At 50.2% G+C, this 22,010-nt stretch overlaps 1 protein-coding gene across 1 annotated transcript in view; it reads right to left on the bottom strand.

Annotated features, from left to right (window-relative positions):
* Positions 1-20,561, bottom strand: part of LOC115092419 (trifunctional purine biosynthetic protein adenosine-3-like) — a 131,152-nt gene extending 110,591 nt beyond the window's left edge. Inside the window, exons 1-4 of the mRNA XM_029603252.1 lie at positions 20,417-20,561; positions 10,980-11,075; positions 9,126-9,300; positions 296-407 (exon numbers count right to left, since the gene is read on the bottom strand). Of these exons, the coding sequence (XP_029459112.1) occupies positions 296-407; positions 9,126-9,300; positions 10,980-11,075; positions 20,417-20,561 (528 nt within the window). The remainder of the gene's footprint in view (positions 1-295; positions 408-9,125; positions 9,301-10,979; positions 11,076-20,416) is intronic.
* Positions 20,562-22,010: the final 1,449 nt, after the last annotated feature.

Raw genomic sequence — 22,010 nt, forward strand, 5'->3', positions numbered from 1 at the left:
AGGCTCATAGCACCATAGACCCATATGCCGGTTAAGCTAGAAACCCAAGGAAGCAGAAGCAAGAAAAGGAGAGAAAAGGAGCCGTGGTATAATTAGAAAAGAGATTGGCTAGTTGACACATTCTCAGAATTTCTATGGCTGCCTTGCAAAATGCTCAGTCCAAAATAGCCCAACAGCATTACCATACAGTGAAAAACCCAGAAAATTATTTGGCTGAGGCATGATATGGCATATTTCTATGATAGGCACAGAATGGGGGAACACTCTTTCAAGTTATGGCAGGGGGATGACTCACCTGCATGAGGATTTGCACAGCTCGGCAAGCCCCATCCTTGTCTTCTGCAACGCTCTGACCTTTTCCAGCTGTCAGCCCATTTGCCTTTACAACCAAAGCAGGGAAATCTGCACTTTAAGCAAAGAGGAGAGGTTCCAGTTGGAGCAAGTGACCCCCAAATACCCTAACAAAAAGAAGTCCCTCTGACATTTAAGTTTCCTGCCTGGTGGGAGAGAACACATTTAAGTAATACTCGCTTTGCATTTGGCATAGAAATGCAAAGCAAGTGCAATAAAGAAACCTCCAGCCAGTTTCAATCATCCAGTAAAATTACTAATAAAATGATCTGATAGCATCATATTCGACCAATACTTTCTATATGAGACTGAAGTCTAGAGAGTAAGCAGAATCTTAGAAAAACCCTGCATCTTCACTTCTGTAACACACACCACATCCACAGCAACAGGTGCCAAGCAGAGCTAGGATGTTTCCCCTTATTCAGTTCTGGTGCCACCTCAGTAACAGCAGAACAAACTCCCTCCACTGCCTGATGCTTTGTGAAGTAACACAAACCCCTATAAAAAAAAGACACAAAGAGGCCCATATTCAGTAAGCTGGCGAGTGGACAATTTAGCCAGCTAATTTGTCCAGATAACAAGTTAGCTAGATAACTTGTCCCTATTAATGAAATAGTGCTGCCACTGACTCTCCCACCCACCCATAGTCTTAATGCCCTGTGCCGTACCCCCCACCCGAATCATAAAATCCCTGCTGTAAGCAGGACATGAACGTACCCACCCTGGTGCTCCAGCACTTCTTCTGTCACAGAAGCAGCGCTGGAGGGCTAGGGAAAGACTTGGTTAAATAGCCAAGTAGTGACTTTTTCCAGAAAGTGAGACTGCAAGTTTCCCGCTGCAGCATTAGAGAATACTCCTTCCATATTTTAGGGGCAGGGCAGCAGAACGTGCAAAGTCTCGTGCAAGTCAGTCTAGATGAAGCCAGTGGAGGGGAGATTAGAAGGGTCTGTTGGGAGGATCAAAGTTCCCTTATAGGGGTGTAGGAGAGAAGATGTTGGTAAAGATATGCAGGGTCCAGTTGGTTCTCGAATTTGAAGACCAAGCAGAGTGTTTTACATTTTATTCTGCTCTCAATCGGGAGCCAGCATAGCTGATGCAAAAGGAAAATTAGTTTCTTACCTGATAATTTTCGTTCCTGTAGTACCAAGGATCAGTCCAGGACACCTGGGTTGTGACTCCGCACCAGTAGATGGAGACAGAGCAAAACTTGTGGGCGGAGCCATATATGCCCCTGTGCCAGTCACAGCCCCTCAGTCATACGTAATGTCAAAGTAGAAAGCAATAAGGCAACCATAGCCAACTAGCAAAACACGCCACTTAAATGGAAACAATATCAACCCCTACGGGAACCAGACTCCCCAACCGGGAGAGCGAAAGAAACAAGCAGAGAGCTGTAATCTTAAAGAACTATGAGCGGACTCTCCGTTATTTGATTGTAGCACTGCGGGCGGGATCCTGGACTGATCCTTGGTACTACAGGAACGAAAATTATCAGGTAAGAAACTAATTTTCCTTTCCCTGTACGTACCAGGATCAGTCCAGGACACCTGGGATGTACCAGAGCTAAGTTACCGAGGGTGGGAAGCAGAGAGTCCCGCTCGGAATACCCTCTCTCCAAACCCTCCGGCCTCAGTAGCCTGAACATCCAACCGATAATGTGTGAAGAAGGTATGCAATGACTGCCAGGTAGCCGCCCTGCAAATCACTTGAGGCGACACCTGAGAAGATTCCGCCCAAGACGCAGCGTGGGACCGCGTCGAATGAGCCTTGAGACCCACTGGCGCAAGTTATCCGCACTAGGTACGCTGAGCCACTGGCCTCTTTGATCCAACGGGCGATCGTTGTGCGAGGCGCCGCAGAACCTGTCTGTGGGCCCGAAAACAGGACAAACAGATGATCCGTCACCCGAAAAGGATCAGTGACTTCTAGATAGTGAAGAAGTGACCTCCGCACATCCAGTTTTCGCAATTCTTTCGATTTTGGGTCCGAAGACTCCCTGACCGCGAAAGCGGGAAGCTCCACTGATTGATTCACGTGAAAAACCTACACTACCGTAGGCTGAAACGAAGGAACAGCCCGTAAGGAAACCCCTACGTCAGAGATCCGCATAAACGGCTCCCTACATGACAACGCCCGTAAATCCGAAACACATGACAACGCCCGTAAATCCGAAACACGGCGTGCCGAAGCAACCGCCACTAGGAATACGGTCTTCAACGTGAGAGCTTGGACCGTAGCGCGCTTCAAGGGCTCCAACGGTGCCGAGCCTACGGCGGAGACGGACAAGGTGAACGCAAGGGAGGACGGAGGTGTTTAGCCCCCCCGCAGGAAACGGGCTATATCCAGGTGAAGAGCCAGGGAGGCTCCCCGGACCTTCCCTCGCAAACAACCAAGCGCCACCACCTGGACCCGTAGCGAACTGCACGCGAAGCCTTTGGCCAGCCCGGCCTGGAGAAAAACCAGAATATCGGAAACGGCAGCGACAGTGGGGTTCAAACCCCGCTCAACATACCATTCCTCAAAGAGTACCAATACCCGGACATACGCCAGGGACATAGACTGCTTCCGGGAACTCCACAGCGTAGCTATGACCGCGGCCGAGTAACCTGTTCTCTGCAACCGATTCCTCTCAAAAACCATGCCGCGAGACAAAATGATCCGCATCCTCCAAACAGACGGAGCCCTGATGAAGCAGCCCCGTGAACCCCTGTAGACGAAGGGGAGCCGCCACCGACAACTTGAAGAGGTCTGCGAACCACGGGCGGCGCGGCCACTCCAGCACCACCAGGATCACGTTGAACGGGTGCAATTCTATGCGCCGCAGCATCTTGTCGATCATGGGCCATGAGGAAACACGGAGAACCGTCGGTCAGGGAAGCACCTACGCGTCGACGCCTTCTGCTCCCCTCTCTTGACGCCGACTGTACAATCGCGGAGCCTTCGCGGTGTGCCACGTGGCCATCAGATTCATGTGGGGAACCCCCCACTTCCTGCAGATGAGGAGAAACGCTTCTCCCGCCAGCTCCCACTCGCCGGAATCCAGGCGGGGACATCTGCCTGGACGTTGTGGACCCCGGCAATATGAGACACTGCGACATTGTTGAGGATGTATTCCGACCAGCCATCAAGGACTGCGCCTCCCGTGCCACCCGCGGACGTCTCGTCCCGCCTTGGTGATTGATGTAGGCCACTGTAGTCGCATTGTCCGAAAGAACTCGGACTGCCTTTCCCCAGAGCACCGTAGGAAGGCTTGAAGAGCCAGATGGACCGCTCTGGTCTCCAGACAGTTGATAGGCCACCGGGCTTGCGACTGACTAAAATCCTTGCACCGATTTCCCTAGGCAAACTGCTCCCCAGCCGGAGAGACTGGCATCCGTGGTCACCATCGTCCACCTGGGCCCAAGAAGTGACACTCCACCGGACAGATGACTGGGATCCAGCCACCAGAGCAGGCTGGACCGCGCCTGGCCCGCGAATGGGAGCGGTAGGTAGAAAACCAGGGTACCAACGCGAGCGTTGAAGCCAGCAATCCCAGAACCGTCAGGTAATCGCACACTCGCGGGCGGCTGAGGGCGAACCAACGCCGCACTTGAGACTGCAGCCTGCATATCCGATCTTTAGATAAGACCACCTAGCCCCGCTTCGTGTCGAATACGGCTCCCAGAGATTCCAAGGATTGAGTGGGAGTCAGTTGACTCATGTTGAAGTTGACCACCCAGTCTAGTGACTGCAAGCGCTGTAACACTCTGGCCACCGCCCGCCGACACTGATCCTCTGACTTTGCCCGGACCAACCAGTCGTCCAGGTAAGGATGAACCAGGAGTCCTTCCCGACGGAGCCGCGCTGCCACTACCACCATCGCTTTCGTGAATGTCCGAGGAGCGGTCGCGAGCCCAAAAGGGAGTGCTCGAAATTGGTAGTGCCTTCCTAGACTGCAGAACCTGCTGGATGCCCATGTGAATGGTACGCTTCTGTGAGATCTAGGGACGCCAGAAATTCGCCCGGACGCACCGACGCTATCACCGAGTGAATTGTCTTCATTTTGAAGTGGGAAACACGAAGGCATCTGTTTACCCCTTTTAGAGCCAGGATTGGCCGTGACGTGCCGTCGTTCTTGGGAACCACGAAGTGAATGGCGTGCCTGCCCCTGCCTCGCTGATCGACAGGGACGGGGGAAATGGCCCCCAAGCCTTCCAATCGTCGGATGGAGTCCAGCACCGCCGCCCTTTTCTTGGGGTCCTTGCAGGGTAAGACCAGAAACTTGTACGCTGGGATGCGAGCGAAAAACCAACTCGTAGCCGTGTCTTATCACGTCGAGGATCCACTGGTCCGACGTCACTATGGTCCATTCCTCGAAACATAACGTTAACCGCGCTCCAACCTGTGGAATGACGTGCTGCAGGCGCGGCGAGGGATGGACCATTCGAACTTCATGGCGAAGACTCGTTTCCCCGAAAGGACTGCTACCACTGAAGGTTCCGAGAGGAAGACGGCCTACACAAAGGGCCGGTGGATCTTTGAAGGGGTGATGTCCTGGGTCCCCGAAGCCGGGATCTGGCAGGAAAAGATGACCACGATCTGGTCTATCCTCGGGCAGTTTAAATGCCCTGTTCTCTTCCAGAGAAAACATCAAATCACACAATTCCATGCCAAAAACAGCAATTTCCCCTTGAAAAGCAGAGCCCCCCAGGAGAGCCTTGGACGAACCATCCGCAGCCCAGTTGCGCAGCCATAGGAGACGACGCGCAGACACCGCCGCCACCATGGACCTAGCGGATGTACGCAGCAGATCATGCAGGGCATCCGCTCCATATGCTATCGCCGCCTCCAACCTATCAGCCTGAGAAGCCTCCTTCGCAGACAGGCCCGCCTTCGCCCGAAGGTCCTGGGCCCAGCGCAGACTAGCTCTCATAGCGAAGTTAGTGCAGATGGCGGCCCGCACCCCAGGGCGGATACCTCAAATCTTCGTAAGCTGCACTTCCAACTTCCTGTCCTGGATATCCCGGAGTGCCGTAGCTCCTGTGACCGGGATAGTAGATCTTTGTCACCGCGGAGACCGCTGAATCCCCCTTTGGAAGACGGAGAAGGTCCAGCGCCTCCTCTGGGAGCGGATAGAGCTTAATCATGGCCTTGCTGACCTCCAATCTTAATTCCGGAGTATCCCCTGCGCAGAAGAAGATATCCGAAGAAAATGAAACGGGAAGGCAACTGCCGGACCCGTAAGGCCCAGCAGAACAGGATCCATGTTGGCCTCTTGGCGGACCACCACAGGTGGGGCCTCTATCCCCAGCTCCTGGAGGATGGCCGGAATAAGGGGCAATAGTTCCTCCCTGTGGAACAGTCGGACTACCTTGGGGTCATCCCCTTCCATGGTCTGTACTCCCTTTCCCATGCTGGGCTGGGCGGAGCCATCCGCCGCCGCCTCCTCGGCCCCCGTCAGGGGCTCTTTGGAAAATCAGTAACCTCCACGGGGGAATCTTCCGAATCCGATTCCTGCGGCATGCCCCGAGGGGCCCGATTCCCCCTTGAGGGCTCCTGGACGCCCTCCGCAGCCCTCGTCCGTGGAGTAAGCTTGTGGGGACCCTCTGTAGGGATCCCCGCCTCGGCTGCGCTTGCTACGCTAGTACCAAGTACCTTTCGTAGCAATAGCGCAAAGTCCTGCGAGAAAGAACCTGACCCAGAAGAATCGGCCCCGGAAACCTCCCCGGACCGAAGCCCCTCTGAGGAGCCCCCTCCCGCCGCGCCCCGCAGCGGGGAAAAAACGCGGGAGGCAAGGCCGAATCCCCCGGCGCATCCCGCGCGATTTCTCTTTCTGTGCCAAAATGGCCGCCACTCCCGCGGGAACCGGTCCTGAGGCCTACCTATGGCGCCTCCAACCCGCAGCGGCGAACGCGCGATCCGGGAGCGAGACCCCCGAGGGGTCCCGGACGGCCCTTCCCCGCCCGGGACGCCGGAAGAACAAAAAACCGTCACGAGGTAGGCGCGCGCGCGCCGAGCCGCAGGCCCGGCATGGGGAGCCGCGCGGCCGCCGGCGAACGCGGGAAGACCAAGACGCGCTTCAGAAATAGAAATTAATTAATTAATTCGGCGCCCTCCCCCCCTGCAAGCGGCACCCACCTCGAACGGAGCGGCGAGCGGCAACGCAAGGAAAACTGAGAGCCGGCCGAACACAAAACAAAAGCAAAAACCTTTTTTTTTTTTTTTTTTTACTGACGCTTGTCGCTGTCCCGGGTCCTGGAGCCCTGTACCTGCAGGGGTGAGTGAACCGGGCTCCCCGGTGTCACCCCTGACGCTGCTACTTGTGGAGCCGGGTCCTCGACCCTAGCAGCGGCCTCGACCAGGGGGGGGTAGTCCCCTCAGGACCTCTCAACCCCCCTGGGAGGCAGGGCAGCCGGGATCTGACTCTTCAATCAAAAGAACAAACCCCAATTTGGCAAAAAAAACCACTAACTAGGCTCAAGAACTGATCACAAAAGAAAAACCCTAACCCTGACTAACTACCAGAATCAGGGCAGGCAGGGCTGTGACCGGACCTGCACCATCTACTGGAGACAGAGTAAGACTGAGGGGCTGTGACTGGCACAGGGGCATATATGGCTCCGCCCACAAGTTTTGCTCTGTCTCCATCTACTGGTGCGGAGTCACAACCCAGGTGTCCTGGACTGATCCTGGTACGTACAGGGAAATTAGCGTTACATGATTGTGGATTTGGCCCCTACCAAAAGACTGGCTGTCATGCTCTGCAATCGTTGTAGACGTTTGCAACTGTATTGTGCCGAGCCATGGAATAGGGAATTGCAGTAGCTGATGTGATTGGTGATCAGTGAAGTGTTCGACAATAGCTAGGAAATGTTTCACACAGAAATTATGCAGTTAACGAACCTGGCATAGGTGCATACAAGAGGTCTTTACCGCCTCTGAGATGTGGGTTTCCATTCAGGCCAATACAGAACAGTGCGCTCGGCCGAGCGCACCATTAGCCCCCGTCTGGACACGAGTTTTCAACGCGCTATTATTATCCCTTATACAGTATGGGGTAATAGCGCAAGGAAAACGCATGTCCAACCCCCCAAAAACTAATAGCACCTGTAACATGCAAATGCATGTTGATGAGCCTATTGGTTTGTTATGATTCCTGCCCAGGAGCTATTCCCCGCGAGCAGGCCTTCCACCTTTTCTGCACTGCTCTTTCCGTCGCGGCCGAGAAGCCGCCAAAGAGATGCTGTCGACTTCGCTTCTGTCTCGTGGCAGGGAGCTGCTGAGACTGCCGCTCTCCGCGGCCCGAACTGCCACCCTGCTTACCTCCTGGGCGGCCTTGAGGCTGCCATTGCTGCTGCAGCCCGGACTGCCGCGTCTTGTTTCTTCTTAGCAGCAGAGAGCCGCGAGTCTGCTTCATCATCGTGGCCCACAGGCCACATTCCCCAGTCTCTCCTGGCGGCTGGAGATGCCTTCAATCCCTCCTACAGCGGCAGGAGCTGCTGCCGACGTCGGGGCCTGCTCTGCGGCCCAGCTCTGCTCTCTAGCGACGCAGCAGCAAGCATGGCCGCTGTCCTCGGTGCTGGACTTCCTGTTCCTGCCTTCCTAAGGGGCAGGCCCGCGTCTTCTTAAAGAGGCAGCATAGGTGGGGTCCTCTTGGCCCCACCGGACGTCAGCTTTTCCTGGTTTCCTGTGCTAGCCCTATTTAAGGGCTTCTTCTCCACTTCAGCCTTTCCTTGCATTGGAGTTACTTGCTCCTGGGAGTTTGTCTTCCAGCACTCCGTCAGGTCTTCGTTCTTCATTGGAGCTCCATGTCTCGTCTTGGTTCCTGAGTCTTTGTGGTTTCCTGATGTTCCATGTCTTCATGTTCCGAGGTTCCTAATCCAGGCTTCCTGATGTTTCACTTCCTGATGTTCCATTTCCTGATGTTCCGAGGTTCCGCTCCTCCTTCGCTCATTTTGAGTCTCCTGACCCTCCAGCTCCTTTGGTTCTCCAGATGACATCTTGTTAGGTAAATCTGTCTCGTCGGTTCCTGTTCTCATCATTGGAGTCTCATCTCAGCTGGATTCCCTTCCTGCGTTTGTCCCTCTCTCCGCGTGGAGAAATTAACTCCGCAGGAGTTAATTTCGGCCGGCACCAGGAAAGTGTACAGAAAAGCAGAAAAAACTGCTTTTCTATACACCCGCCGACGTAATGCCTGAAAGACGGAATATAAATCAATTAAATAATAAATAAATACAAATGTGAGCATGCAAAGGGGGCAAAACCAGGACTGGATCAGCTTCTTCAGTTGATCTGGGGTAAAGTGGCAGCCCTAATACACACAATCACATTCTCCCTTGCATACAACCACAGCCTCACCGAGACTCATATACCCATCCCAAGATCTTTACCACAGGGACATTCTGAAAAAAACTGCATTCGAAGGCTGACTGCAATGTTATTTTGCATTTTATGTTTATTTTATAGATGTTGATTGGAACTCGCCCAGAACTTAAGATGGAGCGAGTTAATACATTTTTTTATATTAAACAGTTGTGCTCACACAAGATATACAGTCTTTGAAGTCCACAGTAGTGCCACGTGGCTAAGGGATTGAAAACAAAAGGGATGCAAGTAGGGGTATAGGGAAATGAAAGGATATAGAATTTGATGAGGTGCTTCTTATAACATTATGTGTAGTTTGGTGATGCACCAGCTTCATCTATGTCAAAACACTAATTTCATCCCACAAGGATGGGACTCAGGCCACTGACTTTGCTTCACTTGTGACCAAAGGAAGGTGGACCAAGCCTTACCAAGTAATAAAGCTGCATGCTTCATGGGGATTGGAGAAAGCCTTCCATTGGGCAGTTGGGATCCCATGACGGTCCATAAAGTCTTTGGCAAAACTTTTACTGGCCTCCAGCTGGGAAGCCTTGGCTGTGGGACCAAAACATCTCACTCCTGCTGAAGTCAAGTCATCGACCAGCCCTGGCAAGAAACAAAAGACGTTACACTAGCATTCTAGTTACACAGTCATTAATCAGCCCTAGTGATGGCCACCACAAAGAATTGGTAAGTCTGACTAGCAAATCTACACCAAAGATACAAGTGTAGTTTACCACTTGTAAATCACACTTACAGCTTAGCTGCAAACTACTAATGCAACCTTAATTACATTGCAGAATTATTAAGCGGAGCTAGCAATAGGAAATGGCAATAGACCGAAGAAATGATAAACTTTGCAAGACTGGTGTCTTAGGGAGCAGAACATATCATAGAAGTGCTGGTGCTCCGATATTGTTCAGTGTATGGGGAAATTTCTTTCAGCACGCAAATTCTTAGAAGGGAACAACATTAACATGTTTAAACAGTTCATCTAATAGTTTCTTTTTCTTCAGTAAATACATTGGCAATTCTTTGTGGTGGGTTTTTGCACAGCAATTTCCTGAATTGAAACTGAAAACCTGGCTGTTCTCTCAAGCCTTCCCCTGAAGAATCACTCCCCAACTAGCACTGACTCTCACACCTCTTCCTTATTACCTTCCTCCTCACCTGGACCCTTTATCCACTTCCCCTGCCCCTGCCCCCCTCCAGCCCCTGCCCTCCCTCGCCCCTTTCGGTTGTCTCCTCTGCCCCTTATCCAAAGGAACTGTTATGCTCGAACTGTTTATTTAAACTAGCTGCTAAATCAGCACCCCAAGCTAGTCAATTGTTTTCTGCTTTTTTGCACTACTCCTTTAGTAGCGTTAAGTTAAACTAATTCTTTCTCTCTTAATGGCCCTGAATTATACACCCTGTTTATTGTAACTTTCTTTCTAGTTAAATGGTTTTCCCCCGGTTATGATATAAACCGGTACGATAAGACTTCGTCTTGAGCATCAGTATATTAAAAGAATTTAAATACACAAGCTTTCCCGGAGGCCAATTGATCGAACAACCCCAAGCCACCCCTAATATCCAACTACACCATGGTTAATTAATCTCCAACATGGTTAACTATTCTCCAACTACTCCATGGTTAACCTTATATTCTATCGTTTACCTGTGTGAATTATAACCTGTCCTTTCTCTTCCTTCTCAGCCAAGTTCTTATCACCCTGTTATATGTAACTGCCTTTTCCGCACCATTGTTATAGTTATGTTTACTATGCACCCCTGTTTTATGTGAACCAGCACGATGTGACTGCTGTCTCGAATGCCGGTATATAAAAATCTGAAATAAATAAATAAATAAATAAATAACAAATAAAATAAATAGCAATTTCCTACTATGCTTTTAGGTTTGCAGCTCAATCAATATCTGTTCTCCCTGGATTTACAATACCATAAGTCCTCAGTCACAGTTACCTGGGTTTTTTTGTCCTATTTAGCTCCCTCTCCCGATTCCTGTATGCCCCAGCCATTACAGTGATGCTCCTCTGGCTCAGAAGCATAGATTGTGGTTTCCTCTGGAGCCCAGCACAAGTGTGCTCTTCAGTCAGTGAGCAGAAGTATTTGAGCCCCTGTCATGGGCTGTGATTTTGCCTCCTCTGCATTCCGAAGGAGCAAGAGCTTCACTGAGGAGCCTAACTTTCCTGCACAGCAGCCCACAGCTCTACCTGCATACCTATCCATTTATTTTTTGAGATCTTGGATGTATCTAAGCAATGAATTTGTGAGAACTTTACCAGCAGCAAGGGGAGCCTCTGGTCCAACCACCACCATTCCAATATTGTGATCTTTGCAGAACTGGGTGAGGATAGTGTGATTGCTGACTAGCACAGCTGCAGAGGGAAAACAAATGTAAGCAACTTATTAATCCTTCTCAACATATACCTAAAACCACTAGCATAGCTAAGAACAAAAGAAATTGCCATACTGGGTCAGACCAAGGGTCCATCAAGCCCAGCATCCTGTTTCCAACAGTGGTCAATCCAGACCACAAGTACCTGGCAAGTACCCAAAAACTAAGTATTCCCCATTCTACTGATGCCAGTAATAGCAGTGGCTATTCTCTAACTCAACTTGATTAATAGCAGATAAAGGAAAATTAGTTCTTACCTGTTAATTTTCGTTCCTGTAGTACCTCGGATCAGTCCAGACCATGGGTTGAGCCTCCTGTCCAGCAGATGGAGACAGACCCAAACTGAAAGGGTATCCCATATCAGGACAGAGCCTAACCTGCAGCCCTTCAGTATAACCATTGGCAAAGCAGTAAAAGGCATAAGATCAAGCAAGTAACAGATTAACTATGAAAAACTTTTGTAACACAATCAAACAATAGAACCATTGAATGAAACTGTGTGACTAAGCGCTCTTGCATGACTACCCCAGATCATCGTGAAAGATGCTTCCGGTGCCTGTGCTGAGAAACCAAGGGAAGTCATACAGAGACACACGAAGGTTCCTATAAGAAGGAAAGGGCAGTGGATAGTTCGAGCGGACCGGATACGGGAGGGCGTCTGGACTGATCCGTGGTACTACAGGAACGAAAATTAACAGGTAAGAACTAATTTTCCTTTCCCTGTACGTACCCGGATCAGTCCAGACCGTGGGATGTACTAAAGCTTCCCTACAAAGGGTGGGACCGAGACAGTCCCGCTCGAAGTACCTGCCAACTGAAGGAACCAAACACGGGCGCCTGAACATCAAGGCGGTAATGACGAGCAAAAGTATGCAAGACTTCCACGTAGCCGCCCTGCAAATTTCCTGAGGAGAGACCGCTTGACTCTCCGCCCAAGAAGTAGCCTGAGAAGGCAAAGAATGAGCTTTCAAACCCTCAGGAATCTCACGGCCCTTACAGATATACACTGAAGAAATCGCCTCTTTCAACAACCGAGCGATCGTAGTCTTAGAGGCTCAGTCGCACCTCTTTGGACCGCTCCACAGAACAAAGAGATGATCTGAAATCTGAAAGTCATTGGTATCCTGGAGGTAACGTAGCAAGATGCGTTTAACATCCAGACGACAGGAGGGAGACAGAGAGGAGGACCAGGAACGCAGTGCTTACCTCCATCAGCTGCCGGCCGTGAAGCAAGATTGCTCCTCGACCAGCTGGACCGACCTGCTGACGTCAGACGTCAAGAGAGGGGGCGTCCCGGAAGCGGCTTAAAGATCAGCTGCGCTGCACTCGTTACCTGAGGTAGAGAGAGAGGAGGACCGGGAACACAGCGCTTACCTCCATCAGCTGCCGGCCGTGAAGCAAGATTGCTCCTCGACCAGCTGGACCGGCCTTCTGACGTCAGACGTCGAGAGAGGGGGCGGTCCCGGAAGCGGCTTAAAGATCAGCCGCGCTGCGCTCGTTACCCGAGGGAGTGAGAGAGGAGGACCGGGAACGCAGCGCTTACCTCCATTAGCTGCCGGCCGTGAAGCAAGATTGCTCCTCGACCAGCTGGACCAGCCTGCTGACGTCAGACGTTGAAAGAGGGGGTGGTCTCAGAAGCGGCTTAAAGATCAGCCGCGCTGCGGCGCGCAGCAGAGCCGGCGTGCGCTGAAGCTGCGCGCGCTCAAGGGGTGCGCGCAGTCAGCGGGCTTTGCCAGGCTTCGCTGGATTCGTCGGAATATGTAAGACCTTTTTGATTTACCCCTCTCTCTGGGTCATCAGTTCCTATTTAATTGTATTAGCATAAGGGGAACTAGTTGGGACTTTCGTTTTGTGATTTAAAAAAAAAAAAAAAGCCTCCAAAACGTAAAGGCAGAGTTAGAGTGTTCCCCACTCTCTCAACTCTACCCGCTGTTCAACAAGAAATTACCAACTATATGCTCTCACCTATACCACAAGTGAGGGACGCTGAGGACTTTGGTGTACCAAGGGGTCAGGGAGAACCCCTTGAGTCTACAGAGGAGGCTTCCCTTAGCCTGAATACAGGGCTACCGCCAATACACAGGGCGTTAGAAATTACCTTGGGACCAACTCTAAATGTGAATGCTGATGCTGATGAAGAACTGGGACCTAGTGTGGGGAGTCCTCAAACCCACACTCAGAGTCCAAATGAGAGGAGAGACACTCAAATTACTCCTGTGAGTACCACAGGGGGCAATGAGACGTTGCCTCTGGTAACTCCAGTTAATGGAGGGGAAAATCTTATGCCTAACATTCAGCTAGCAGGAGGTATGACTCGCCCTGCATTGGTGACACTGGAAACGCTGTGGGAAATGATGGCAGGCATGTCTATTAAGACCTTGGAAGGAAAAATTGATATGGTATATAATAAAAATGAACAAGATTCTCAAAAAATTCAATCGCAGTTTAAAGAAATCAGTGATAGAGTTAAATATTTGGAAGATCAGGAAAGGAAATCTTTGGATTTCAATGTTGCAGTAGTGAAAGATAGGGAAGCTATGACCATGCGTATAGAAATGCTTGAGAATAGTTCCAAGAAACTCAACTTAAGATTTTTAAATTTCCCGAGAGTTGTTGGCGAAGAGCCCCTAATTACCTTAAAAAAGATATTGGTTGAGCAATTGGGTTTTTCCCTGGAACAATCCCCAGTAATTAATAATTGCTATTTTCTTCCTGTTAGAAGGGAATTACCAGGAACGGAAATGTTCCAGGGAGACCTTTCGAATTTTCTGGAGGACTCTTCTGTGAATGTAATAAGCTGGGGTACATTATTAGTATCCTTCTATTCTATTGCCGATGTCAACGCAGTAATGAAAAGATATTTCAATAAATTCCCAATTTCCTATATGCAAAAATCAATAAAAATCTTTCCTAACTTAGCATTTTCCACCCAAACGAGACGTAAAGCCTTTTTGGCTTACCGTCAGGATGTAATATCACTGGGTTTCTCGTTTCTTTTACGTTTTCCCTGTAAATGTATAGTTAAAAGCAGGAAGACGTGTACATTTTCTTTGTTCCAGACCAATTAAAGAATTTCTTAGAACAGATGAGACAACCTACATCTACCCCGGCTTCCAGTTAAGTAAGGAAAAGATGGTGTAGGATATGCTAATTGATTTCTTAGAAAAGTTACTTGATAATGTCTCCCATTATAGGAACTAAAACCCCTCCAATTTGTTTGATAAGTAAATAGAGGGGTTAACAAATCATTTTTCTTTTTTCCTTTGCTTTATGTGTTAACCATTTATTGATATTTCAATTATGCAATACTGTTTTGATTGTATATTAAAAATGGATAAATAAAGAATTAAAAAAAAAAAACATCATCCAGACGACAAAGGTCACTGCCTCCGAGTCCCACTATATCCCCAGAAGAAAACGCAGGAAGTTCCCCCGACTGATTGACATGAAAAGAGGAAACAATTTTCGGCAAGAAAGAAGGTACGGTTTTGAGAGAGACACCCGAGTCCGAAAAGCGCAGGAAAGGCTCTCTGCAAGACAGAGCTTGAAGCTCCGATACCCGCCTGGTGGAGCAAATGGCAACCAAAAACACAGTCTTAAGCGTCAAGTCCTTGAGATTAGCCCGACGGAGAGGTTTGAAAGGAGCCGCACAGAGAGCCCGAAGGACCAAATTTAGGTTCCACGAAGGACAAGTGGCCCGGACGAGCGGCTTCAAGTGCTTAGCGCCCCGAAGAAATCGAACGACATCCGGGTGAGAGGCCACCGCATGGCCCTCAATGGTGCCCAGGAGGGAACCGAGAGCTGAAACCTGAGCGAGGCGACGGAGAGACCCTTGGAGAGACCCTGCTGAAGGAAGGTGAGAATCATAGAGACCGACGGCGAACGAGCTGAGACACCCGATTCCGAGTAGGCATTCTCGAAAACATTTCCAGAGGCGGACATAGGCCAAGGACGTGGACTGCTTATGAGCCTGGAGCAAAGTGGAGATAACCTCTTCTTTATATCCCTTTCGTCTGAAATGGCGCCATTCAAATGCCATGCCACTAGACAGAAGCGATCCGCCTGGTCGAAATATACGGGACCCTGCCGAAGAAGACGAGGAAGATGGCCGAGACGAAGAGGACCGACGGTCACTAGGTTTACCAGATCCGTGAACCACGGCCTGCGAGGCCACTCGGGGGCCACGAGAACGACCGGTCCCCGGTGAAGCTCTATTCTCCGGAGAATTTTTCCCTTGAGGGGCCAGGGTGGAAACACATAGAGGAGAACATCAGGCGGCCAAGGGAGGGCCAGGGCATCCACTCCCTCCGAGCAATGTTCCTGCCAGCAGCTGAAGAATCTGGGAGCCTTGGCATTGGCTAAGGTCGCCATCAGATCCAGGTGAGGGGGACCCCACCTGCGAACAATCAGATCCATTGCCTCTTCTGACAACTCCCACTCGCTGGGATCGAGACGTTGTCGGCTGAGGAAGTCGGCTTGAACATTCTCCTTGCTCGCTATGTGAGAGGCCGCTAGACGCTCCAAGTGCCTCTCCGCCCAGGCAAAGAGCTTGCTGGCTTCCAGCGCCACCAGGCGACTTCGGGTATCCCCCTGACGATTGATGTAGGCCACCGTGGTGGAATTGTCTGAGAGAACACGTACTGCTTTGCGGCAGATTAGTGGGAGAAAAACCTTGAGAGCCAGGTGCACCGCCCGGGCTTCCAGACGATTGATATGCCAACGGGACTTGACTGGGGACCAGTGTCCTTGAGTTGTTTGAGATTGACAGACTGCTCCCCACCCGGACAGACTGGCGTCCGTCGTGATTTTGACCCACGCGAGAGTCAGAAGGGGCATCCCTTTCAGGAGATGCTCCCGCGACAGCCACCACTGAATGTCTGCAATGGTAGAGTCGGAGAGGGGGAGGATCTCCTGGAACTGTTCGGACACTGGGTGCCAGCTGGATAATAACACTTTCTGTAATGGACGCATATGTGCAAAAGCCCAGGGTACCAGATCGATAGTGGAGGCCATGGTCCCCAGGACCTGCAGATAATCCCATGCCATGGGGAAGCGGCAGAGAAACAAAGCTGCGCACTTGATTGGTAAGTTTGAGTGTCCGAGTGTCCGGGAGAAATACTTTTCCTACCCGTGTATCGAAGCGAACTCCCAGGAACTCCAGGACCTCGGCGGGCTGGAGATTGCTTTTGGGGAAGTTGATTACCCAGCCGAGTGACGTGAGAAGAGCAAGAACACGGTCGACTGCTCAACTACAAAGAGCGAATGACTTGGCCCGCACGAGCCAGTCGTCCAGATAAGGCTGGACTAGGATGCCGCCGCCGCCACTACCACCATAATCTTGTTAAAGTGCGGGGAGTGGAGGCAAGGCCGAAAGGAAGTGCCCGTAACTGAAAGTGTTGATCCAGGATGTGGAACCGAAGATACTTCTGATGCTCTGGTCGAATCGGTATGTGAAGGTAAGCCTCCGTTAAGTCGAGGGAGGCTAGGAATTCTCCCGGGCGGACCGCCGCTATCACCGCTCTCAGAGTCTCCATTCGAAAATGGGGCACCCGGAGGGCTCGGTTGACCCACTTGAGGTCCAGGATAGGACGAAAGGCGTTGTCCTTCTTGAGCACGACGAAGTAAATGGAATACTGGCCGGTGCCTTGTTCCTGCACCAGTACCAGGATTATTGCCCCAAGATCCTGGAGCCTGGCTAAGGTTTGACAAACCACTGGCCTCTTGAATCGACCGCAAGAGGAGACTAGATGAAGATCCGGTAGGTCCCGGGCCAATTCTAACACTTAGCCTTTTTCTATCACCTCGAGGACCCATTGGTCGGACGTGATTTTGGCACATTCCTCATAAAACAGAAAGACGCCCACCTAAGATTTGTATTGAGAAATGGGCCGGCCATATCTCATTGTGGGGTGGTCTTGGTGGCCAGGTGATCTCGGAAGGCACGGCGGCCATGAAAGGAATGAGACCAGGACTGGGACCTGGAAGTACCACCCCGGGGAAAGGAACCGCGCCCACGGGAAGCAGGTACGTGTGGGAAAGAAAGACTTAGACTGCTTAGGGCAGTCCTCCGGCAGCTTATGGACTTTGTTTTCGCCCAAAGATTTAATAAGCTGTTCCAGGTCCTCTCTGAAAAGCAACTTGCCCTTAAAGGGGAGTGTGCCCAGCTGAGCCTTAGACGAGGAGTCTGCGGACCAGTTGCGCAGCCAGAGAAGGCGTCTGGCTGAAACTGCGGAAACCATTGCCTTGGCCTGTACGCGAAGCAAGTCATACAGGGCATCTGCGCCATATGCAATGGCACCCTCCAAGCGTTCTGCCTGCTCCGCCTCTGCAGATGGGAGGTCCTGGGTGCTGAGTAATTGTTGCATCCACCTAAGGCTTGCCCGCTGCATGAGACTGCTGCAGATTGTCGCCCAGACCCCTAAAGCTAAGACCTCAAAGATCCTCTTCAGAAAAAACTCGAGCTTGCGGTCTTGGACATCCCGCAAAGCTGTAGCGCCCACCACTGGAATAGTGCTGTGCTTGGTGACCGCAGAGACAGAAGAATCCACTTTGGGAATCTTCAGCATGTCCAGGCAATCTTCGGGAAGCGGGTAGAGCTTATCCATAGCCCTCCCGACTCGAAGGCCCATCTCCGGGGCTTCCCATTTCCGTAGGAGAAGCAATTTATGCATAGGATGGAAGGGGAACATACACGGGAGCGCCCTAAGTCCCGCCAGGACCGGGTCCGCGTTGGGTGGCATTGCCGCCATCACTGAATCATCCGGTGGAGCATCAATCCCCAATTCTTGTAGAACGAAAGGGATGAGAGGCTCCAGCGCCTTCCACTGGAATAAACGGATGCGGGGATCGTCGCCCTCGAGCGGGGGGGGGGGGGCCTGAGCCAAAGCCTCCTCATCAAGATTGTTAAAAGGGCTCGTGGGGGGCCGTGGAGGGTCCACCGGGAGAAGGGCTCCCGGGACCACCCGTACGGGACCTTGCGAATCCGGAACCACGGGGCGGAGCGGCACGGGCATCCGAGGGATTTTTGAAGGGGGGGAATTAGAGGGGGGTCCTCCTCCTCCTGCAGGCAAGCTAAATATGATTTGTGCAATAGGAGAACAAAATCCGAAGAAAATCGGGCCCGAGACGATTTCTCCGAGGGGGGGGGCAAGGGAGTCGAGGGTGGGTCCGGGGCATCCCCCTGAGAGCGCAAGAGGCTCATATTGGGGGGGTAAAATGGGCAAATCTCGCTCCTCTGCCCCCTGTTAAGCAGAATCATCATCAGGAGAAAAACCCAATATGGCCGCCGTTCCCGCGGTTTGCTGGGTCAGGAACGGCCTGGCCATGCGTCAGGGAGCACATCCCCGAGCTTGAGTTTTCAGCGCCGCTGAGGAGGGGCCCTCCCCACCCAGCAGGCATCCACATACGCCATCTCGGGAGAGCCGGGAGGCCGGCTCTCCACACGCTAAACAAAAATTTGAACGCGGCATGAAAAGAGCAGCCCAGCCGCGAGAGAAAGAAAAAACAGCTGAGCGGGGAGCCCCAGAGGAGAAGAACAGGCGATCGAACCCTGCTCTCTCCCTAATAGCCAAAACCTTTCTGCCTCTTATATTTACTTATTTATTAATTTTTTTCTTGTTTTTTTTTTGTTTAGCTTGTTGATAAATATTTTAACAGGGGAATGAACATCCCTGAAGATGCACCCGAGGTATAGACGTCCCGGGGCAAGGCAGAAGACTGAGGGGAAGTGACTGGCACCACCAGTATCACCCCAGGTAAGAAGGCCACCGGGAAGGGAACCTAGGCTGAACAAGTCAAGGGGCAAAGCCCCCCTAGGAACCCCAAGAGCGAGGGAGACAGTGCTTTCTCCCTGACACAGTCAAATACAAAAAATTCAAATAAAGATTTTTTTTACTAAATAAAATTCAGACAATACTTGCTTGAGCTTGCCCCCCAGAAAAGAAGCAAAGAAGAAAAAACCCTGTAAGGGAAGGGGGTGTCACTACAGTACACTACATTTTGGTTTAACACTAGGTAATTGCAACTTGCCAAGAGGCAAGTTAAGATGGTTTCTGTTTTAGTTTTATCTTTGTTTACAAAAATTGACTGTTTACCTAGCTGGATTGTCTGGCTCTGGCTGCCACAGTAGCAGTCAGGAGAAAGAATAACAGCCAGCCATCGGATGGAGGAGGAGTGCCAGCAGAGAAAGTAGAACAACCCCCCCCCCAATAAAACAGGTAAAGGGGTGAGGGGGATGCCAGCCCACTGTAATGTGAGGCTAAAGCAGCCAGGCAGAGTGAGACCATAGGGAGAGAGTGGAAGGCACAGCCTACAGTGAGAAGCAGAGAGACAACCAACAGCAGAGCAACTTCACAGTGAGCTGGGAAGAAGAGGCTGCAGTTCTGATGGGCTGAGCTGTGGTATCAGATGGTGTAGGTCCCAGCCGGGAAGGGGAAGGGACAGTGTCAGTAGTGAGGCAGCATGACTGATTAAGCTGCAGGAAGTAGAGGCAGTGAAAGGTAGCAGTGAATTCATCTCCAGTGTGCATGCACAGATTCTGCATGCTTCTCCCTCCCACACCTCCTTCTGTGGCTGCCTCAGCTGCCTGAGACAAAGAACAGGCAGCTGATTGGAGGACTGATGCCAGAGTTATGTATACTAGGCTTTGATTGGCTGTGTGCAGCCAGCACAATTCAGATGTTGTCCTAGTGCCGTGCAAGCAGCTTCGACCCGACACGGACACTGTACAGTTAGCTTGAAAACCGGACTGTCTGGTCCAAAACCGGGCAGTTGGCCTCCCTATATTCAACCCACAGACTCCACCCTCTCATTTAGAAAAAGAACTTTATCACAGTGACCCATGTCATGATAATTACATGGCTGAGTTTTTGTAATGTTCTGTACAAGGGTCTGACAGATAAGGTCCACCATAAGTTCCAGATCATTCAAAATTCAGCTGCATGATTAAAAAAAGGATTCAAACGACCATATCACCCCAGTCCTACACAAACTACATTGGCTTCCCTAGATCTGGGCAAAATCACTAATAGAAGCTAAGGACTGGCCTAATACTGTGACAGAACCTGCTACCAAGGTTGCTATTCTGTTAGAAATGTAATTCAAACAAAATACTTAACCCCCTCTCTCTTCCTGCACCCCCGTCCCCCTTCCACAATTAGGCAACAAGTTCCAGCAAGTTTCTGGTGTCAATGACAACTGGATCTTGGTTGACAGATAGAAACATTACATTTTCTAAATTATTTTATAGTCTTAAAATAAAACCATCAACTTCCATTTTGTTCTGTGATTTAAAGTAAAAAGTATGTGCCATAAGTTCCTTACCTGAATTAGAGATCTTTCCAAGGCTTGCTGTCCCTGCATTTCCTGGGGCAACGAAGACATGTTTCACCCGCGGAGACGCTGCCAGCTTCCAGGCCAGTGCATGCTCCCTGCCCCCACTACCAATCACGAGCACTCGATCAGCCATCACTATGTGTGGAATAAGAACATAAAAAATCTCACCATGCTGAGAGATACGAACTAGGGAACACACACCATGCATATGCATGGATTTGGAGCACTGTTCAATGTGACCGCCTGGAAAACGAACTCGGCCTCATCAAGTTTAGGCCACATCCAATAGGATTACTGGCTAGACTGTGGATGACCTTCATCTCAAATTTGAAGCCAATCTATTTAGTTTATGGACAACTATCCTGCCTCCAGATGGATGGATTATTTAAGCCATGTTGAAAAATGCTAATTATATACAATGCCTGCAGAGAGCACAGCATGAACTTGCCTGGACCAAAGAAAGGGTTTGGTAAAGGTTACCTACTGCCGACAGAGCAATGTCTACAATATCTAGCATTAATGGGAATTTTATGCAAATCACATACAGTGAATTTCCATTATAACACAGGAAACTGGTGCTTATCGGTCAGGGTTTCTCATAGTGTGTCACTGAGCTACAAGAATCTGCAGGATATTATTTTTAACAGGCTGTAAAAAAGTAGTTGAACCAGAAAGCAGTTTTGTACCTTTTTATTTCTCCTCATTGACTCACAACCCCTTCCCTGGTACTAGATGTACTTAGCTTTTTTTTTCACCATAGACACAGAATAGCAGAAAAACTTAGTGGATCAGGGCCCTTATCAAAAGAGGCAATTGCAGATCCATCCAACACATCATACATTTTTTAAATGTCTTAACATAAAGCATCTTTATTTCTGTACAATTTCTTTTTTTTTTAACATCGTCTTAAACAGAGGATGACAAATATAAAATATGAACCTTTCCCTGATCATGACCTTTAAAGGAATACAAATGACATTAGGCAAATCTTTTATGCATGAAATGACCAAGACATTAAGCAAACTACAGTTATGTAACATTCTCTACAAGCAACAAGACTGAAATGTGTATCAGAGATAGAAGACATGATTTTTTACTGGAGAACTCATTCATTTGGGGATCAATATTCAAAAGGGTTTGTCTAACAGGGTCATTTACTATGCTGCGACATAGAAACCGAACAGGGGTATGGTCCAGCTGGGGAATGTGCTAGATGGAACTGGACACCTACTTCCTTTGCAAGACAATAAAACCGACGCGATATCTCTGATGAGCGGCGGTATATAAAAAACTTTAAATAAATAAATAATTAAATAAATAATTAAATAAAACTCTGTATGGGACAGTAAGAGCCCCAGAGCTTTCCTATTTGCAGCTGAAACACTATGTGCACTCTCTCCCAGAAGACATACGCAATCCCGCATTATTTTACACAATTGAAGAAGTGCTACAGCTTAGTATGGAGAAGGTACCCTCCTTGTCCTTATTTTTATAGATTCTTACGGACAAAAGCAAGACTAGACCCTAACCAATTGATGGCAGATAGATGGAATGTGGATGGGGTATTCACGGTTACTGATGT

The sequence above is a fragment of the Rhinatrema bivittatum genome, chromosome 5 (assembly GCF_901001135.1).
Source record: "Rhinatrema bivittatum chromosome 5, aRhiBiv1.1, whole genome shotgun sequence".
Classification (NCBI taxonomy): Eukaryota; Metazoa; Chordata; class Amphibia; order Gymnophiona; family Rhinatrematidae; genus Rhinatrema; species Rhinatrema bivittatum.